Consider the following 19,168-nt stretch of genomic DNA (forward strand, 5'->3'; position numbering starts at 1 on the left):
CTGAGCTCCTGCTGCCGCTGCTGCTGCTGCTTCTTCCTCTTGCACAACCACCACCTCTCCACTCTCCTTCCCTCTGCTCCCCCCAGCTGGACAACCCCTTCTCCTCCTCTTCTTCTTCTTCCTCCTCCTCCTCCTCCTGCCTGCAGAGGGAACTTCTCCAGCCCTCTGCCCCAAGCGGGAGGTGGGGGTCTGGGCTGACACCGCAGGGCTGACTCTCTGCTTTCATTTCCAGACTTCACTCCTTGGGCCCCCGTTTGTTTTTAGCAATTATTATTTATCGATGTAATTACCAGACCTGTTGGAGAACTTATCAGCCAGTAATAAAGAGGAAAAGGTGTTTCAATAGTTCTGCTTTCTTCTCGCGGAGGCAATGGGAGCGGGGGGTGGGCAGGAAAGCTCTGTGTGCCTCGGCTCGTCTGGAAAATAACGTAAAAGCAAGAGTTGACGTCTCGGCTGGCTGTTGGGTTGGCCTGACCGTGGCCGTGCCTTCCTCATTCATATTTGGGTCTGCGGGGAGTGGCGAGTGCCTTCTCAAAAGGGACTAAGAGGGAGGCCAGGTGATACTGAAATGTCCAGCTGCACTGAGTGCTCCTCCTTGTGGCTCTGGGCATCCCTTGCCAGCCTCATCTCATGTGGAGCTGTACCCACTCTCCCACACTGCCCTGCAAGCCTGTCTCCCTTCCCTGGCTTCTACAGGTGATGAGACACACAGAATGGATGCTGGGCCCACCAAAGCTACTGAGAAGTATGTCGTCCCACTTTTTTTGGGGGGGGGACCCCTCCCAAAAGATCAAAGCCACCGCCAGAATCTCTCCCACCCAACACGCATTCTATACTTCCTTTTCTGGAAGGGCTGTGTCACCTGTTCCCTGAAGCGGAAAGCCGAAAGGGGCACAATCCCATCTTGGGTTTGGCTCTGGCCCCCAGGCAGCAGACTCACAGCTGGGTTGCCCCACAGCCCTCATGTCCCCCCCCCCCGCCTTACCAAGATCTCTCCCTGGTTGGCCCATAGGTGCCTGGAGCAAAGCGGGCAGTGAAGGCCTGTTTCCAGGGGGGCTCCCCTCCTGGGGGTGCCGGCAAGCTCTCCCCACCTTGGGAGGTCCTCACTGGGCAAGGCAAAAGTCTGTCCACCCCCTGTAGCCCAAGGCACAGTTGCCCGCCCTCAATCACACTATTTATTTATTAAAAATATATACTGCTTTGTCATTTAAAAAAGGTATCAAAAGTAGTGGTTTGCAGCAATAAAACTCTACAATAAAAGGCATTTAAAACGTCAAAAACATACACCATTCTGAGTGTATTCTTAGCTGGAGGGATAGAAAAGGTTTTCATCAGGCGTTTAATGGTTGGCCCAGAATTTCCAGTGGCAGAGAGTTCCATAGGACTGGGCCGTGTCACTGAAGGCCCGGTTTCTCATTGTCATCAAGTGGGTCTTGCCAACAATGCTCTGCAGGTGATCTCGGAGATATTATAAGGGTCCAGGTGGTCCCTGAGGCACCATGGCACTAAGTTGCTCAGGGCTTTGGAAATGAAGGCAAGCCCCTTGAACTCTCCAACCTGGATGGGGAGCAGATGGCTGCTCTCCTTTCCTCAGCTGCCCTCAGACCCAGGATCTCCTCAGGCTGGATTAACCATTAAGCAAAATAAGCACTTGCTTAGGGTATCAAGGGGGCACCACATAAATTTCCCATTGCCTGATTTTTAGCATTGTCACAAATTGCTCAGCTGAGCATTGACAGGTGATGTCTTCTAAAAATCCCTACAGAACTGCAACAAGGCAGGTGCCTTATTGTTACCAAGTATAGAAACGTGTGATGCAAGGTTCATTTTGGTCTTAAGTTCGTTTTTATTGAAAGATTTTCATGGATAACAAAGGTACATATAACGTTTTCAAATTATAGAGCCCTTTTTACAGGTCAGTTACAGCTCAAAAGCACGTCAAAGTGCAAGTAGATAAATAGGTACTGCTCCGGTGGGAAGGTAAACGGCGTTTCCGTGCGCTGCTCTGGTTCGCCAGAAGCGGCTCAGTCATGCTGGCCACATGACCCGGAGGCTGTATGCCGGCTTCCTCGGCCAGTAAAGCGAGATGAGTGCCGCAACCCCAGAGTCGGCCATGACTAGATCTAAGTGTCAGGGGTCCCTTTACCTTTACCTTTACATTTGGAGTGCAACTGCTGCCATAGGCATTGCAAGGTTGGGTGTAGAAAGAAGGGGGGAGAATATTTCATTCTTTTGCATAGTTTATGTGCAGTTGTGTGGTTTTTTTCAATAAAGTTTTATTTGGTTTTACGAGTTGATTCACACACACACACAAATTCTTGCAAATATTAAAATTATAACAAGATTCTTCCAAATCTTAGGGCTTCCCTCATCCCCTTCACGAGTTCTTACAAAATACCTTTGTAAACTGCATATTATAAAATCATCCAAATTACAGTCCTCCGTTATATCAAAAGTCTTTGTGACATTGCAAGAGTTATTTAAAGCCTGCCAAAGAGTTCAAGTGTTTACAGGGGTCTTTTAGATACAGTCTGTATTTGTCCCATTCTCTATTGAAGTTTTCCGGGTCAGTCTTGCCATCTCTGCATAGTTTCATCTGCCAGGCCGCTTTTGTAGGTATCTTCTCATCCTTCTGACTCTGGGCAGCCATCCTTGCAGCAGCAGTAGCCTACATGAACAGTCTTTTGTGCAGTTTTGTGTCAGGTGGGTAGGTTCTTGAGGATCTGATCGAAGATTTTGCAATGGGAGAAGGACATTTATCAAATGAAGTGAAAGTATACCAGATTAAAATATTATTTTCCATCTTACTGTAGGTTTTATTTCGAAAAATAAAATTGTGTTGCACAGATTATTGTTTATATTTTGAACCAGATATTTATGGGGGCACCAAAATCTTGTAAGTGCTTAGGGACTCCAAAAGTCTTAATCCCGCCCGGCATCGGGACCTCCTTCGTCAGCGGCAAGGGAGGGGCTGGCTCTCACGGCCTTCCAGTGAGGGATGGGGCTCTGGGCAGCAAATAGCTCCTTGGACGTGCCCAGGATCTGGGAGAAGCAGGTACCAAGCGGAGCCCTCCTGCTTGGAGCCCCCTTTGGTCCCGGGAGTGACCCCCCTCCCAGGCGGGCCCTGCGCTCTTCTGCCGGCGGGCCAGCCGGACCCTTCCCTGTTCCCTCGTTTCTATGGGAACTGGCCCGGACAATCGGGGGTGGGGCCTCCCCGCCTTTCGCCCGCGAGGAACTCGGCGCCCGGGAGGCAGAGGGGGCAGCATGGCGAGCAGGTGCGGGCTTCTCGGGGGTAACTTGCAAGAGCCGCGCTCGCTGAGCCCTCCGCTCGCCGTCTCCGGGCTGCCCCGAGGAAGCCCCTCGGGGCAGGCGGGTATTCGGAGCCGCCTGTAGGCGACGGGGCGCGCCCAGAGGTGGCTTGAGCGGCGCTGGCAAATCTGCATAGGGGGCCGGGAGCACCGGGGCCGGCTACGGAGCAGCGGCTGGGGTGGCTGGCGGAGGGAGGGGGCGCCAGGGGCGCGTGGAAGGAGAGGAGTCTGGGGTTCAGGAGCCCGAACACCCACCCTGCCTGGTCAGATCTGATTCCCGGGTTTTGCCTGTTCGAGAGGGAAGTGGGGCCCTCCATCACTCATGCATCAATGGGGGGGTTAGACTAGATGGCCCTTGGGGTCCCTTCCAGTTCCACCCTTCTGTTCTATGATTCCATGAGCATCTGATCTCGCCATGGACGGCTTTCCTCCTGCCGTTTGCATTGGCCCAGGGGCGTCGGGGTGCCCCTTCCATCGAGGGCTGGGCTGGGTGGTTCCAATTCTCTTGGCGCCGGCCAGCCCAGTGGCGTAGCGTGGGGGGCTGCAGGGGGGGCGGCCGCACGGGGCGCAACATCTGGGGGTTAGGGTTAGGGGGCGCAAATCCACGGGTTAGGGGGCGCGAATTACTTGCCTTGCCCCGGGTGCTGACAACCCACGCTACGCCACTGGGCCAGCCCAACGCCTTTCTCGACGGCGGCCGCCCCTTCCATGGCTAATTTGCCCCTCACAGGCCGGATTTATGTTAGATGGGGCCCTAAGCTCCTGAAGGTAATGGGGCCCTTTATATGCCCAACTGTCCTTTGTCAACAACAAATTGTCGCTGTTTTTTGTGTTGAATATATGCCATGCAACCTGTCCATGCAAAATGCAGGCACGCTATATACAGAAATGAGCAGACAATTGATATTTTAGGGAGCAGGCTAGCAGGCGGGGACCGTGACTTGCATCCTAAGAGCCAACACAACACAAAACACTGTTGCTGGATGTAGGTTTTATTTTATTTGTTTTTTATCTTATATTTTGGAAATGTACATCCAGTTTTTCCCCCCTTTAATTTTTTGTGAGGCCCTAAACTATGGCTTGTTTAGCTTAAACGTAAATCCGGCCCTGGCCCTCCTTGCTGCGCGTTCCCGGCCTTCCCAGAGCCGCCTGGGCTGCGGTGCGGACTGGGGACGCGGCTCTTCCTTCCTCCCTCCCTCCCTCCCGCAGCACGTTCGGGAAACTGTGGCAGGAGTCCCGGGTAGCCCTGAAGGAGCTTCTGGCGCAGGAGCTGCCGGCGCAGCCGACGAAGCCGGAGCGGAACCGGGCGGCGTTCTTCCACACGGTGGCCACTCTCTACCTGCGCTACATTCAGACGGCGCGGCGCCTCGAGGTTTGCTACGACCAGATGGTGCAGCCGCAGAAGCGCCTGGTGCTGCGGCCTCTGCTGGAAGGCGTCCTGGGCCGCATCCTGGAACTCAAGCAGGAGCTCGTGGAGCTGGACCTGTCCGAGTACCACTACATGGACCAAGTGCTGGAGGAGCTCAAGCTGACGCCGGTCAGTCCCGGGCTGGCAGCGGGTGGGAGAGATCCTGTGGGGTTCGTCCTTGCCCTCCTTCCAGGGGCCCCATAAGAAAGACCCCTGCTCTGCTCTCCTAGACTAGGCCTGAAAGGAGGAGCCTCGAAGGAGCCCCCCCGGGGGGCTGGGCGAATCTCAGGCTGCCTTTCGCGACAAAAAGGCGAGGTTCTGGTCCTCGTGGTTTAGGCCGGGAAGGGCTGGAAGAGCGGGAGAAGGTGGTCTGGCCAAAGGAGGGGGGTTTCTCAAGAAGGGGTGGCGGGAGAAAGGGGTTCCTCGAGCGCAGTGGCATCCAGGGAGACGCTTTGCGCAGGCTGGCTAAGGGGAGCGGGTCGCCTCCGCTCGGGACCCTTCCTGCCGTCCGCGGTGCCGCCGGTGGCAACAGGGGTAAGGGACCGCGCCGTGCAGCCCACCCCGACGGCGGGACGCTCCCTCCGCGGAGTCTGCGTGGCTCTGACCTTGATGCCATTTCTGTGCCAGGAAAAGCCTCGTTTCTCGAGGCCGTTTAAATCTTCCGTAAGCTGCTTTTAAAGTGATTAAAGCCTGCTTTGATTCGGCTTTTACGCTGCTCGTTTATATGTATCCCGGCGTTTCGTGGCCTTCTTTCGGGGCTCTGTTGCCATTTTAACCCTTTGTCAGCGGCCGAAAAGCAGGGTAGAAATCAAGTGACCGAAAGCGCAGGCCGCGTTTGCACAACGTGGGTCGCGTTTGGACGAGCCACCTCCAGGGTCCAGCCAGCCTGGGACTCCGCGGAAGAGGGGCGCCACCAACCCCCTCCCGCCCCCATCTCCCCCCTCTTTGCAGGCGGACATGGAGGTCCCCATTCCCAAGTACTTTCTCCACGAGCGCGCCAAGATCCTCCAGGACCGCCAGGACCTGTTGACCGGGCTCATGAGTCAAATGGGGCCCACCAAGAGTCAACGGGGGTCCGCCGTGAGTGCCCCCTCCCTGGGAACGGGCCTCTGATCGGGCGAAGGGCTCCTCCTGGCGCTGCCGGTGCCAGGCCGGGCTTGGGCCCGAGGAGGAGGGGAGGGCGGGTCCGCAGGCTTTTCCTGGGGGGCGCCTGGCGCAGGGCCCAGACCGCGAGAGCTTTCTGCACTCGCTCGCGCCCTGCCCGGCCGGGATCCTTTCCTCCGGTTCCTGGAGGAGCTCGGCGTGGCGGCCAGCGGCGTCCGGCGGCGCCCTGCGCTGGGGCTTCCCGTGGCGGGCGCTGGCGCCCCGTCTGAAAAGGGCTGCCCCCTTCCCCCAGCCTCCGCGGCCCAGCATGCCGCGGGAGGAGGCGGTGCGACTGATCCAGATGGCCGAGCGGATGCGCCAAGGCCGCCTGCGCGCGCGCTTCATGTGGGAGATCCGGAGGGACGAGGAGCGCGAGAGGAAGGTGCGCGAGAGCGGCTTCTATGAGCCCAACCGAGACGTGGCCGCCATCACCATCCAGAAGGTGAGGGGGGGGGGCACTGCCACCAGGGAGGAGGGGGGGGGCTGTTCCCCAAGGACTGTTCTCCTAGGACCACAAGGCGAGGAACGCCCGTTCTGGTTGGAGGCTAGGACGGATCCTGGAGAGAGGCGGGGTGATCTTTCGAGGCGAGGGGGCGCAGACGTCCCTCTTCCCCAGCGCAGAGAGACAGGACTAGCCTCGCCTGCCTTACTCCGCCGCTCTCCAGCTGCGACTGAAGGCGCTGGCGCCGTCGGGGGTGTGGTGGTTATGTTGACACCAGCTTAATCAGTAGGCCGAAGTCATGAATGTAGCCGAGGGACGCGCGTTGATCCCCCAAACCCACCTCGTCCCAAAGCTTTGCCGCCCGCTTTCCGCCCACCAACATGTTGTGGAAAGGCGCCTTGCGGGCCTTTTTTGGGGGGGTCGCGCTGCTTCGCTGAACTATGGCGAGGCGGGTGTCCTCTTGGGGGAGTCGAGTGTCAAACTGTGGGGCGCCTCATTGAACTGACTTGTTCTTCGAAGTGGGCTTTCATAGGCTCGTGGTTGCGCCCCACCTCACGCCCCACGAGCCTGGGCGGATGAGCTCCTTGGTCAGTGCGGTGCGCAGTCCGGGTGTGTCCCGATTCACGTCCCCTCGTCCTCTTCCTCCAGATCTGGAAAGGGTGCGTGCAGCGACGGCTCATTAAAGTATCCCGGCAGATGGAGAGGGTCTTCCTTGGCATGGTGAGCGCGCGCCCCGCCCCGGTGCCGGACTCTTGCCCTTGGCGCTACGGCCCTCCCGCCCCTTTCTCCAAGCACCGCTGTCCGGCCGGCCGGCTTGGAGGGCGCGGCCCCGATGGGGCGGGACGAGGGGTCGCCACTGGGACCGCCTTCCCTTCCCGCCGGGGCCAGCTCGGCTCCTGCGCCGGGAGAGGCTTAGCCGAAGCACCGCAGGAGGGTTTTGAGGGCCGCCTCGGGGATGGCGCGGGCCTGGCGCAGGAGGGGAGGGACGGAGGGAGGGCGCGCGGCCTTGCTGACCCCGCGCTTCTCGCCCTGGCGCGGCCCGGGCAGCCCAAGGCGCGTCCCTCTCCTGCGCCAAGCGGGGGTCTCTCCGTGTCCCCCCCGTCCCGTTTCCGCCGGGGCTCTTCCCGCCTCCCCCCCCCATTAGCGAATGTTTAGTTCAGCGTTTTAAATAATTGTGTCCTCGGAATGATATTTAAAATCCATTTGGGGGGCAATGAGGCGGGAAAGTGCCTGGGCGCCGCGGCCGCTGCCGGGCAAGGAGGCGCCGCGCGCGCATATTACAAACTCATTACGGGGTAATTTACACGGCCGCGCTCGGCGCCCGCCTCCCATCTCGCCTAATGGCCTCGCCTGTGCCGTCGTATCTCTCCCTCCCTCCGGCTCCGCGTGGGGCTGGGGGGGGGAGAGGGAGAGGGAAGGTCGCCCCCCCCCCAGCTGCTCACTGCCCACCCCGCGCAGGAGCTGGAGCCGGAGCTGGCGGGCCCCACGCCGGCCATGATCCGGGCGCAGCTGGGCGAGGAGCTGCGCCGCATGCGCCAGGCAGACTACGAGGGCGAGTACCAAGTGGCGCTCGACACCATCCGCGACACCATCTACGAAGTGGAGGGCCCCAGCATGTGCGAGGCGCTCAAGGGCCAGCTGCGCCAGTGGTTCATCGAGTGCCGGTGAGCAGCAGGGAGAGGGCAGGGCGGCCCAGGAGAGCCCCGGGGCCCCGGGAAACAGCGGGAGGCTCCCGGGTCCAAGCCTGCAAGGAGCCTGTTAGTGCCAGTAGGAACAGGGGAAACCTGCAAGCAAAACATGAGCAGGAGAGGCAGTCTCTAGCCATGTCTAGCTCTCTAATCCTTTTTTAAAGCCATCCATCATCATCATCATCATCATCCCTTCTGACTGGATTGTTCCAGCCACTCTGGGCAGCTTCCAACTGTTAACGGAGAAATCCGAGGGCTCCCTTGGACAAAAACCAAGGACCCCAGCCAGGAAGACCAGAGCAAAAGAGCAGCAAGTAGGCTTGGTCTTGATTGAAGACTGTCCGGACAGAACTCCCACCTGCCACCAGGTGGAACAAGATGGAAGCCTGAACAAAAGAGAACCCAAACTTTTATTAGCTGCTAGTCCCCATGCTACACCCCTAAGACTACATCACTCATACATCATGGTTACATCGTGAAAGGGGAGGTCTGGTGGCCGTCATCTGAGCATCCTGGACCCTGCCCCATGGTTCCCCTCTCCCTCCACCAAACACCCATCAAGTGTAAGAAGAGAGATCTTTACATTTCCCTGTTTCCCAGCCAAGTTCATCCCACCCTTTTGTCTTCATCTGCCGTTTGCTATTTCTGGAATGGCTACCTGTCTGGCCCTCAGGTATCAGGATGCCAGGGATTATCACTCAGGCAGAGGGGCTGCTGAGTAGCTGAGCTCACATCTCTATATGAATTTCTGAAGTTTTCCCAGTGAGCCAGTACACAGATACATTTGTCAGTGAATTCTTACATTTGGTATCATGCAGCAGAGGCCCTTTGAATAGATAGGAAGAAACTGTGATGAAGTGTTTTGTGGGGACAAATCACAAATGTGATGGTGCTGATTTTGGTAGTGGGCTGCATGTGTACGATATCTGCTGGAGGGGCAACACCCCCCAACCTATACATAAATTCCTGCAACAGAACATACATAAAAACAATAAAACCATAAACCTTAAAAAGCATCCCTGTGCAGTGCTGCCTTCAGATGTCTTCTAAAAGTCATCTCTTTGCCAGTGGATGGGAGGGCGTTCCACAGGGTGGGGGCCACTACGGAGAAGGCCCTTTGCTGGCTGTCTCTTACCTGTCCTAAATCTCCCCAGCGGTAGCCCCCCTCCCGCAAGGGACGAGCTGGTTGGCTCCTCTCAGCGGACCATTGATGCTCCCCCCCCCATTCTGCCTCCCACAGCGACCTGGTCGGCTCCTTCCCCGACTACCCTGATGAGCAGATGGGGGGCTGCACTGTCCTCTTTGCTCAGAAGACCCCTGAAGAGGTATTGGATGGAAGGGCTGAAGAGGGGAGGGGGCTTGCAGTGCCCCTCTGCCTTAAGGAGGAGCCTCCTGGAGGCTGCCACCCCCTCCTAAGATACCCTCACTCCCCCCCCCCAAGTCCATTCCTCTTGGAGTCACACGGATTCCCCCCCCCCCCCCGCAGGTGCAGAATGAGCTGGAGCTGGCCGAACTGAAGGCAGAAAGCAAGAAGAAGGAGAAGAAGAAGGAGGAGAAAGACAAAGGGAAGGAGAAGGAGAAAGGGAAGGAGAAGGAAAAAGGGAAGGAGAAAAAGAAAGCGGTGAGGAGTGGGGGGGGGTCCCTGTCCTGGCTGAACTCTTGGAGTCCATCTGCAACTTGGGAGGCCGCAGGGCAGAGTCCCCAGCCCACCTGTGCTGGGCTGGGGGGGGACACCTTAGGGGTCTGCTAACGAGCTGGGTTTGAGGTTCTCCTCAGGAGGAAGACGAAGGCCTGCTGCTCCACCCCTCCAAGTTCGTGCCAACCATCAACCAGGGCTACCTGCGCTACACAGGTGAGGCAGGGCAGAGGGGAGCCCAGTGTGGGAGGGAAGGGGTTGCAGGCAGGGGGCTCTTGGGCCACTTCGACAGGCAAAGCTGCCAGCAGTGGGTCAATGTAGGGTCCATTGCATGGGGGGGGGAGGAGGAGCCCACACAGTGCCAGACTGAACCTTGTGGAGGCCCCTAGGCAGTCAACATCTCAGGGCCCCCCTTGCAAATTATCTCCAAATACGTGCTTGATTTTATCAACCAAGAATTGGATTATACAAAACAAACCGTATCTGTTTTGATCCTTTGTCTCGGGGCCCCTAAAAGGTGGGGGCCCACAGGCTGGTGCCTACTCTGCCTATTTGGAATCTGGCTCGGAGCCCACGCCATGAGGACAAGCGGGCATCGTGGACACTCTAGGAGCTCCACACCCAGCCCAGGGTGGCAGAGCACCCCCCTCCAGACATGGCTAGGTGTTGGGCCAATCACAAGATCCCTGCATTGCTGGGGGTTGGACTAGATGACTCTTAGGGGCCCCTTCCAATTATGCAGTCCCATCTCTGAGCCCCAGACATCCCTCCACGGTGCCTTCTGGCCCAGACCTCCTGTCCTCAAGTGGGCACTGACCGCAGCCATCATGGCAAGCTGGGCAGGGCTGCTGGGCACGGTGAAGGCTGGCGCTGGGCAGCACAGGGACATCAGCACTGCCTGCCCACCCCCAAGGCTGCTGGAGTGACCAGGATGAGGCCATCAACTTTGAGCAGCGCTACCAGGAGGACCTGATCAAGGTGGATAAGCGGAAGGAGGTGGAGGAGGAGATTCGGCTGCAGGTGGGTGCCTGGGTGGAGGGGCTGGCCCTTGTCCTCAAAATTCCAGGGGCCACAGAAGCTGGGCCCCTGCAGCCCTTTTCTGAGGCCCCTCCCCTCCTCTCCCTTCCCCTGCTCAGGTGGATGAGCTGATGCGACAGGAGCTTCAGCAGCTCAAGCTGGCCATTGACCAGGAAGTAGCGAGGCCGGTCAAGGCCAAGGCCAAGAAGAGTGCCAAGGTCAGTGCATGGGGGGGTGGGGAAGCCTTTTATCCAAGGAGCATCCCCTGGGGGGGGGATGAAGGAGGAGCCTGTCCTTCTGCCCCCCCCATTCACCTGCCCAGAGCTGCAGAACAACTTTCTGACTTTTCTCTGACTTTTTTTTTTTTTTTTTGGAGCAGAAAAAGGGGAAGAAAGGGAAAAAGGAGAAGGACCTGACACCAGACCGGACCCTCGATTCCCTCTATGAGGAGCTTGTGCGCGAGGGCATCATTAAAAAGCCACAGAAGGTGCATCTGGCCGATTACACAGGTGAGTCATCTTGCCTTCCACCCTGTCTTTATTTCTCCACGGAACTCAAGGTGGCATCCATGGTTCTCCCTCTCTGCCTTTAATTCTCACAACTGTGGGATGTGAAACACAAGAGCAGTCAAGTACAACCTTCCTAGAGTGAACATGTTTACACATGGGGAGGAATGTTTGTCCAGCCAGCAGGTAAACTTCCTGTTTCCTTCTGGGCTGGGACAGACTTCCTCTGCATGTGACCAGAGGTGGGTGTGGCCTCACCTGTGCAGGTACCGACAAAAGCACAGGGCAGGGTAGCCATCTCTCTCTCTGTGACTACATGCACAAAGAAGCAACACCTGCTTAGCCAAAGATGCTCTCTTGGCCTCCAGCCAAGAGAGGACAAAGGGACTGTCTCCTTACGAGATAGTTTCCAGGTACAGTGGTACCTTGGGTTACATACGCTTCAGGTTACAGACTCCGCTAACCCAGAAATAGTACCTCAGATTAATAACTTTGCTTCAGGATGAGAACAGAAATCATGCTCCAGCGGCGCGGCAACAGCGGAAGGCCCCATTAGCTAAAGTGGTGCTTCAGGTTAAGAATAGTTTCAGGTTAAGAACAGACCTCTGGAACGAATTAGGTACTTAACCCGAGGTACCACTGTATATGTTACTTTTCTAAGCTAAGTCTACCTTCTGGGATCCAATTGTGAACAGAATGTGAGTAAACTTTTTTATACTTTTATAGAAGACTGTGTCGTGTCTTATCTTTTATGAGGGAATAAGGGGAAAATACCAGAACAGTTATTATAGAGGAAAGTTGGAAAGGCTATAATCAAACAATATATCCTCTCCTGCATCCCTGAACATTCCCACAACAACAACCCTGTGAGGTAGGTTAGTTCGAGAAGCAGGAAGCCGCTGAGGGTCTCCCAGGGAGCTTCATGGCCCAGGGGGATTTGAACCCTGGTCTCTCCCAGGTCCTAGTCCCACACTCTAACCCAGTCATAGGCAAACTCGGCCCTCCAGATGTTTTGGGACCACAACTCCCATCATCCCTAGCTAACAGGACCAGTGGTCAGGGATGATGAAAATTGTAGTCTCAAAGCATCTAGAGGGCCAAGTTGGCCTATGCCTGCTCTAACCATTACACCATCTCTTGGACATAAGATACAACAGAGCAGCTCCTCCTCCTCCTCCTCCTCCTCCTCCTCCTCTCCTTTGCTCTGCTGCCATTTCCTCAGTTGGTCTCCCTCTGGGGGGATATGAGCAAAATCCCCTTTATTCCACCTCAGCCATGGAATGGTGCCACTGGGCATGCACAGAGAACCGTTGCTCACAATCTGCAACCGTTGCTCACAATCTGCCATAGAGTGGTAGGGCTGGAAGGAACCTCCTGGCGGGCTGCTGGGTCCAACCACCACCAACGCGAATAGCGGGGCCTTGTTTGCCTGACCACAAATGTCCCACCAAACCAGCCTGCCAGAGAAGGGAGGGGACTGACAATCCAGAATGCAGCAGCTGGACTGGGGACTGGGAGCAGCCGCTGAGACCATATAACACCGGTCCTGAAAGACCTACATTGGCTCCCAGGACGTTTCCAAGCACAATTCAAAGTGTTGGTGCTGACCTTGAAAGCCCTCGGCCCAGTAGACCTGAAGGAGCGTCTCCACCCCCATCGTTCTGCCTGGACACTGAGGTCCAGCTCCGAGGGCCTTCTGGCGGTTCCCTCCCTGCGAGAAGCCAAGTTACAGGGAACCAGACGGAGGGTCTTCTCGGTGGTGGCGCCTGCCCTGTGGAATGCCCTCCCTTCAGATGTCAAGGAAATAAGCAACTATCTGACTTTTAGAAGACATCTGAAGGCAGCCCTGTTTAGGGAGGTTTATAATGACTGTTTTACTATGCTTTTATATATGCTGTAAGCCCCCCAGAGTTGCTGCGACAACCTAGTCAGATGTGTGGCGTACACAGCATATATTGTTGTTGTTGTTGTTAGACACTGGCTGAGGGCCTCTTCCTCTTGCCTCCCCTTTTCCACACCAGGTGACTTCTGCTACCTGGGCACCTACCTCCGCCAACAGGAGATCGAGCCAATCCCCTCCACTTTGGACGTGCGCCAGAACATTGCCCTGTATGCTGTCCTGCGTCTGGGTAGGGCTGCAGCCAGACCCCCATCCCATAATGTGCCCCGGGTGTTGCTTCCAGACCCTTGCCCTGGGTCCTGCCCTCTTTCTCTGGGTGTGGAGACCCCCTTTCTCGCCTCCCCCCCCCTGCAGGCTCTCAGGCTGTGCATGAGATGGCCCCCCTGGTGAAGTCCCTCCTCCTGGCCGGTCCAGGGGGGACTGGGAAGAAGATGCTGGTTCACGCCGTGTGCACAGAGACAGGCGCCAACCTTTTTGACCTCTCCCCAAGCAACCTGGTTGGCAAGTACCCAGGCAGGGCCGGCCTGCAGATGATGATCCACCTGGTCTTCAAGGTATGGCCTGGCAGGGAGAGATGGGGCAAGGTCCAGCAGAGGCGGTTTTAGGGAACGGGAATGGGTCATCAAATTATGGGTTATGGGCACAGGGCGCTGGGGAAATCTGAGAGTCCAAAGTCCTCCGCTGGGTCCTGGCATTGTAGCTGGCGAGGGTCGCTATAGGGCTGGCTAGAAAGAAGAAGGGGAGCAAGGAAGATTTATTTATTTATCTCATAAAACCTATACACTGCTTGATAGGTGTTTGTTTTTTCAAAAAACACAAATCATGTGGAAATGTTGTGGATATTAGGAGAAGATATATTGATTAAATATTATCCCTCCTCACGCAACGCTAATGAGCTAGTAGCTGGGCACATTCCCTTGTACAGGAAGCGAGTTGATGGATTCGTTGGAATCACATAAGTTGAGCAATCCAGTCTGGCTTGTCCAGATGAGATTGTTCCTGGTAAATTTCCCCTTTAAGGTAAAGGTAAAGGGACCCCTGACCATTAGGTCCAGTCACGGACAACTCTGGGGTTACGGTGCTCATCTCACTTTATTGGCCGAGGGAGCTGGTGTAGCCAGCATGACTAATTTCCCCTTTAGTTCCCTCTTAAAAGCATTACAGTGATACCTTGGGTTACAAACACTTCGGGTTACAGACTCCACTAACTGGGAAGTAGTACCTCGGGTTAAAAAGTTTACCTCAGGATGAGAACAGAAATTGAGCAGCGGCAGCGCAGTGGCAGCGGGAGGCCCCATTAGCTAAAGTGGTACCTCAGGTTCGTGGGAATGTTCAGGGATGCAGGAGAGGATATGTTGTCTGATTATGGCCTTTCCAACTTGTGTAAACAAGTTCCACAATTTAGCAGAGTAACATTCCCCCTTTTAAACTTGCAGCAGATGCATTTGCTCAGGCTCGCTAAAGCCTCTATAATAACTGTTCTGGTATTTCCCCCTTATTCCCTCATAAAAGATAAGACACGACATAGTCTTCTATAAAAGTATAAAAGGTTTACTCACACATCATTCTGTTTACAATTGGATCCCAGAAGGCAGACTTAGCTTAGAAAAGTAACATACAACGGGAAACTATCTCATAAGGAGACAGTGCCTTTGTCCTCTCTGGGCTGGAGACCAAGAGAGCGTCTTTGGCTAAGCAGATGTTGCTTCTTCGATGCATGTAGTCACGGAGAGAGAGATGGCTGCCCTGTCCTATGCTTTTGTCGTTACCTGCACAGGTGAGGCCATGCCCACCTGTAGTCACATGCAGAGGAAGTCTGTCCCAGCCCAGAAGGAAACAGGAAGTTTACCTGCTGGCTGGACAAACATTCCTCCCCATGTGTAAACATGTTCACTCTAGGAAGGTTGTACTTGACTGCTCTTGTGTTTCACATCCCACAAGGTTAAGAACGATTTCAGGTTAAGAAGGGACCTCCGGAATAAATTAAGTTTGTAACCAGAGGTAGCACTGTAATGACACGACAGTCTTCTTTTAAAAGTAACTGTAAAGTTTACTTGCATCCAGGTCACAGTATTGTCCTGAAGGCAGGCTTTAGCTGGTAGTTACAGGTACACGTGTAGAGAAAAGAAGTCTGAGGTGGGCCTGAGAATTAATTAAGCCTTGTGGCTTCCATCCTCTGTGAGGAGGAGCCATGTGCTGGTGGCTAAGAGCCAGCAGAAGATGGAAAAAGAGCAGCAAAAGAGGAAGATGATTGGTCCTTTTGTAGGGTCTCCCAGGGTCACGCCCATCTACCTGGTCACATGGGGAGGATGCTCCAGAGCAGGTGTGACAGGAAGTCCTCCTGGCTGGAGCAACATTTCCCTGTGTATATACTCTAGGAAGACGCGGGTGGCGCTGTGGTCTAAACCACTGAGCCTAGGACTTGCTGATCAGAAGGTCGGCGGTTCGAATCCCCGCGATCGGGTGAGCTCCCGTTGCTCGGTCCCTGCTCCTGCCAACCTAGCAGTTCGAAAGCATGTCAAAGTGCAAGTAGATAAATAGGTACCGCTCTGGCGGGAAGGTAAACGGCGTTTCCGTGTGCTGCTCTGCCAGAAGCAGCTTAGTCCTGCTGGCCACATGACCCGGAAGCTGTACGCCGGCTCCCTCGGCCAATAAAGCGAGATGAGCGCCACAACCCCAGAGTCGTCCATGACTGGACCTAATGGTCAGGGGTCCCTTTACCTTTTACACTCTAGGAAAAAGGAAATGTTGTGCTTGACTGCTTCAGTGAATGATACACCTCAAAGGGATTTGCAAAAAGATGAGCCTCAGCCCCTTCACCTGCCCCTCTAGCAAAACACAAATGGTTGGCTTTGGCTGCAGCAAAGACCCACACAACCCTCCTTCATCTGGTCAACTTCTAAACGGAGCCTTGGTGGTGGTGGTGCCCCAGGGCTCTGCCATGGGCTTCCTCTCTGGGGACGGAGCGATGCAGCAGTAGTTTGGGAGCACCTGCACCAACCCCGCCCCACGCCCCCAGCCTCACCTTGCAGACCTTCTGCCCACAGCTCTTTTTTGTGCCCCATGTTCTGCAGGTGGCCCGTCTGCTGCAGCCATCTGTCATCTGGGTGGGGGACACAGAGAAGACCTTTTACAAGAAGGTCCCCAAAGAGGAGAAGGAGGTGAGTGAGGCGGGAGGAGAACAGCCTTGACAACAATAGCCTTGATGTCCCATAACCTGGAAAAAAGCAGGTTGAAGCTGGCTGGGGGTCACGCCAATCTGCTTCCTTGGTGGAGAGGCTCACTGCCATCTTCCTCCCTGGCCTGGGGCTGATGGGGTGGCTGCTGCCCCACAGCACGACCCCAAGCGGCTGAAGAAGGACCTGCCCAAGGCGTTGAACCTGCTGAAGGCCGAGGACCGCGTCCTCCTGATGGGGACGTCCAACCAGCCCTACCTGGCCGACATCAAGGGCCTCTGCAAGACCTATGAGAGGATCCTCCTCATCCACCGGCCAGACTACGCCTCACGCTACGGTGAGGAGAGGGGCTGGGGCTGGTGTGGGGGCACAGGGGGTGTTTTGGGAAGGATCCAAACACTCAGCCGGTCTCCGGGAGGCAGAAGCTGTGTTAAATTCCAGGAACAAATCCTGAACTGCTGGGATGTTGTTTCTTCCTGCCTTGACTGACCTTTGGGGTGGAAAATGACCCCAAGCAGGATCTTTCATGGGGCTTCAGGACCCCACTAAGGAGGACAGAGGGTAGAGGATGCAAGTCATGGGTGGCCGTGGTCTTGTGAATCATGGACCTGTCATTGCACAGCAGCCCCTTCAGCTCAGGGAAGTTCAGGGAAGTTTTCAATGTGTGACTTTTTAATGTATTTTTAATCTTTGTTGGAAGCCGCCTAGAGTGGCTGGGGAGGCCCAGCCAGTTGGGTGGGGTACAAATAATAAATTATTATTATTATTATTATTATTATTATTATTATTATTATGTGGGTCACCCTTGCTGATTCCAGCATCCTTCTGGTCAGAGTTTCCAGAACAGTTCAGCCAAGCCACCCATAGCCATTTTCGGTTTATACATTTCGTAAAATATATACACCGCTTGCTTGTTTAAAGAAGCATCAAAGTGGTAGATAGGATACTAGGAAAAAAATTGCACGAAACTATCAAGGAGTTCCGCTTGCTGCATCAGTCCAGGCACCGGGGGCTGAGGCCGTGAGACAGACCCCCTTCCCCCCTTTCCCCAGTGACGTGGAAGCGGCTGGTCGAGAAGCATGGCGGGGTCGTCACCAGCACCCTGGACCTCAGTGCGCTGGCGAAGGTGTCGGACGGCTACAGCCAGGGCAGCATGGCCGAGGCAGTGAAGTCCGTGCTGAGTGAGAGGCGCCTCCTGCAGCTCCCCAAAAGGCCGCTGAACGCCGGGGAGCTCCTGCAGATGCTGGCCAGGGCAGACCCCATCTACCCCGCGGAAGAGGCCATGCTCAGGGTGCGTAGCCTGTCCTGCCCCCGCCCCTAGGTGGCCTCGGGCGCCCCCTGCTGGGTGGCTGGCCTCGCCCTGAGGCTCCGGGAGAGAAACCCACCAGCCTCTTCCCCTCCCCTTGTGCTGTGGCCACCCTTTGGGCTGGGGGTGGCCAGACGAGCCCCGTCCCCCCAGTGGAATGGGGTCTGGGCTCGGAGCTCAGACATGCAGGTGTTCTCACGTTGCTGGCAGAGCGGGAAAAGAGAAGGGAGGACTAGAAAGAGAGGGAGCCCAGGCAGGTAGGAGAATATATAGCTCTGTGCTCCCCCTCTCAGGGCAAAGTGTGTGTGTGTGTGGGGGGGTGTCTCTCACAGAGCTCTCTCTAGCAAGTTTACAGGGAAACTCTATGAGCTTCAGCTCCTATCTAGCAAAACAAGACTTGTTGCTGTGACTGTGTTTTAAACACAGGAGCCAACTCCTAGGGGCTGAGGGGTCTTCACACACCCCAATGAAATATTTGAGGGGGCCGGGCCCCCCCAAAGTTGATGGGCATTGCCATTCAAATGGTGGGCATGCACCCTGTCATGTGATTGATTATGTAGGGCAGTGCTTATCTTCCCCAACCCCCGCAATATTTTATTCAAGTTGGCACCCCTGATTTTAAATATCCCACAAGCATTGGGCCTGAAACACAGAAACATGAAATTGAATGAAATATTTATTGCTAAAAGCTATAAGCTGTCACAATTGGTCACAGTGCCTAAAATACAAATAATTAATTTAAAACGGAACAGCAACAGCAGCAAAGCAAACACAGAGAAATGCGAAAATCACACCTGCATAAGTTAAGGTCCCCACGTCTCACACTTGCCCTTATGATACTTGCCTCGGTGCCTAGCGCTCAACTTACTTGCAGCCAAGGCAAATTTTGGAACCTGTGCAGTAAGAAATACATTATTGCCAGCCAGCAAAATAGAGATTTGCTCAAGGGGAGGTTGGTTGGAGAGAGAGCAAAGGATGTAATCAAGTAATTTTTGTCTAGGCGCAGTGGTGTCCAAACGGTTTTTTTAGGATTTTACCCCAGGAAATAAACTGCCACAGTGGCGCGATTAAATTGACCAGCAGGCCGGATTAGACCCCCAAAATGGACTTTGGACATGCCTGGTCTAGGGGATGTATATAAAGAGCATCGTAACAAATAGTGTGTAGAGTTGGGCCCAGTCCCCTGCAAGGCAGGAATAGGCAGCTGGGACCGAACCTGCAGCCTTGGCCTTAGCAGCACCAGCCTCTAACCCACTGAGCTATTGTCCCACCTGCTCTTTCTCTGAGCCCCGCCTTCCTCCACCCCCTTGGGCAGGGTCCCTTTCCCTGAAAGTCTCCCGCCTTCTGGACCTCCTCCTGCAGGACTGGTACAGCAAGACCCCCCTGGGCAAGAAGAAGGTGTTGGCCGAACAGGAGAAGCTCAGGGCAGCCGATGCGAAAGACAAGAAGAAGAAGAAGGAGAAATAATAACAGGAGGGAGGGGAGGGGAGGGGGGGGGGAGCAGGCGCTTTGCAGCTGCAGCATAAATGAGTTACGTGCAAAGGCTGGCATGGCGCACGTGTGTGGGGAAGTGGGTGTCTGCGACCCCTAAGTGTGCTCCCGGGAATCATGGAATCGTGGCATTGGAAGGGCCCCCCA

The 19,168-nt window shown here is 55.5% G+C and overlaps 1 protein-coding gene across 3 annotated transcripts; it reads left to right on the forward strand.

Annotated features, from left to right (window-relative positions):
- Nucleotides 1-3,189: 3,189 nt before the first annotated feature.
- Nucleotides 3,190-19,004, forward strand: DRC11L (dynein regulatory complex subunit 11 like). Of its 3 annotated transcripts, XM_082192260.1 has the most exons (18): nucleotides 3,191-3,275; nucleotides 4,518-4,845; nucleotides 5,668-5,796; nucleotides 6,113-6,301; nucleotides 6,950-7,021; nucleotides 7,760-7,965; nucleotides 9,230-9,314; nucleotides 9,476-9,610; nucleotides 9,766-9,841; nucleotides 10,539-10,645; nucleotides 10,762-10,860; nucleotides 11,022-11,151; nucleotides 13,170-13,277; nucleotides 13,403-13,602; nucleotides 16,123-16,209; nucleotides 16,384-16,561; nucleotides 17,277-17,515; nucleotides 18,893-19,004. In XM_082192260.1, exons 1-18 carry the CDS (start codon nucleotides 3,265-3,267, stop codon nucleotides 18,995-18,997), a joined length of 2,484 nt encoding a protein of 827 aa, XP_082048386.1. In that variant the 5' UTR covers nucleotides 3,191-3,264; the 3' UTR covers nucleotides 18,998-19,004. The 3 variants fall into 3 exon arrangements, with proteins under 3 accessions (XP_082048387.1, XP_082048386.1, XP_082048388.1); XM_082192261.1 differs by lacking the exon at nucleotides 13,170-13,277 and having other exon boundaries at nucleotides 3,190-3,275; XM_082192262.1 differs by lacking the exon at nucleotides 5,668-5,796.
- Nucleotides 19,005-19,168: the final 164 nt, after the last annotated feature.

This window comes from Podarcis vaucheri (assembly GCF_965113315.1).
Source record: "Podarcis vaucheri genome assembly, chromosome: 12".
Taxonomy (NCBI): domain Eukaryota; kingdom Metazoa; phylum Chordata; class Lepidosauria; order Squamata; family Lacertidae; genus Podarcis; species Podarcis vaucheri.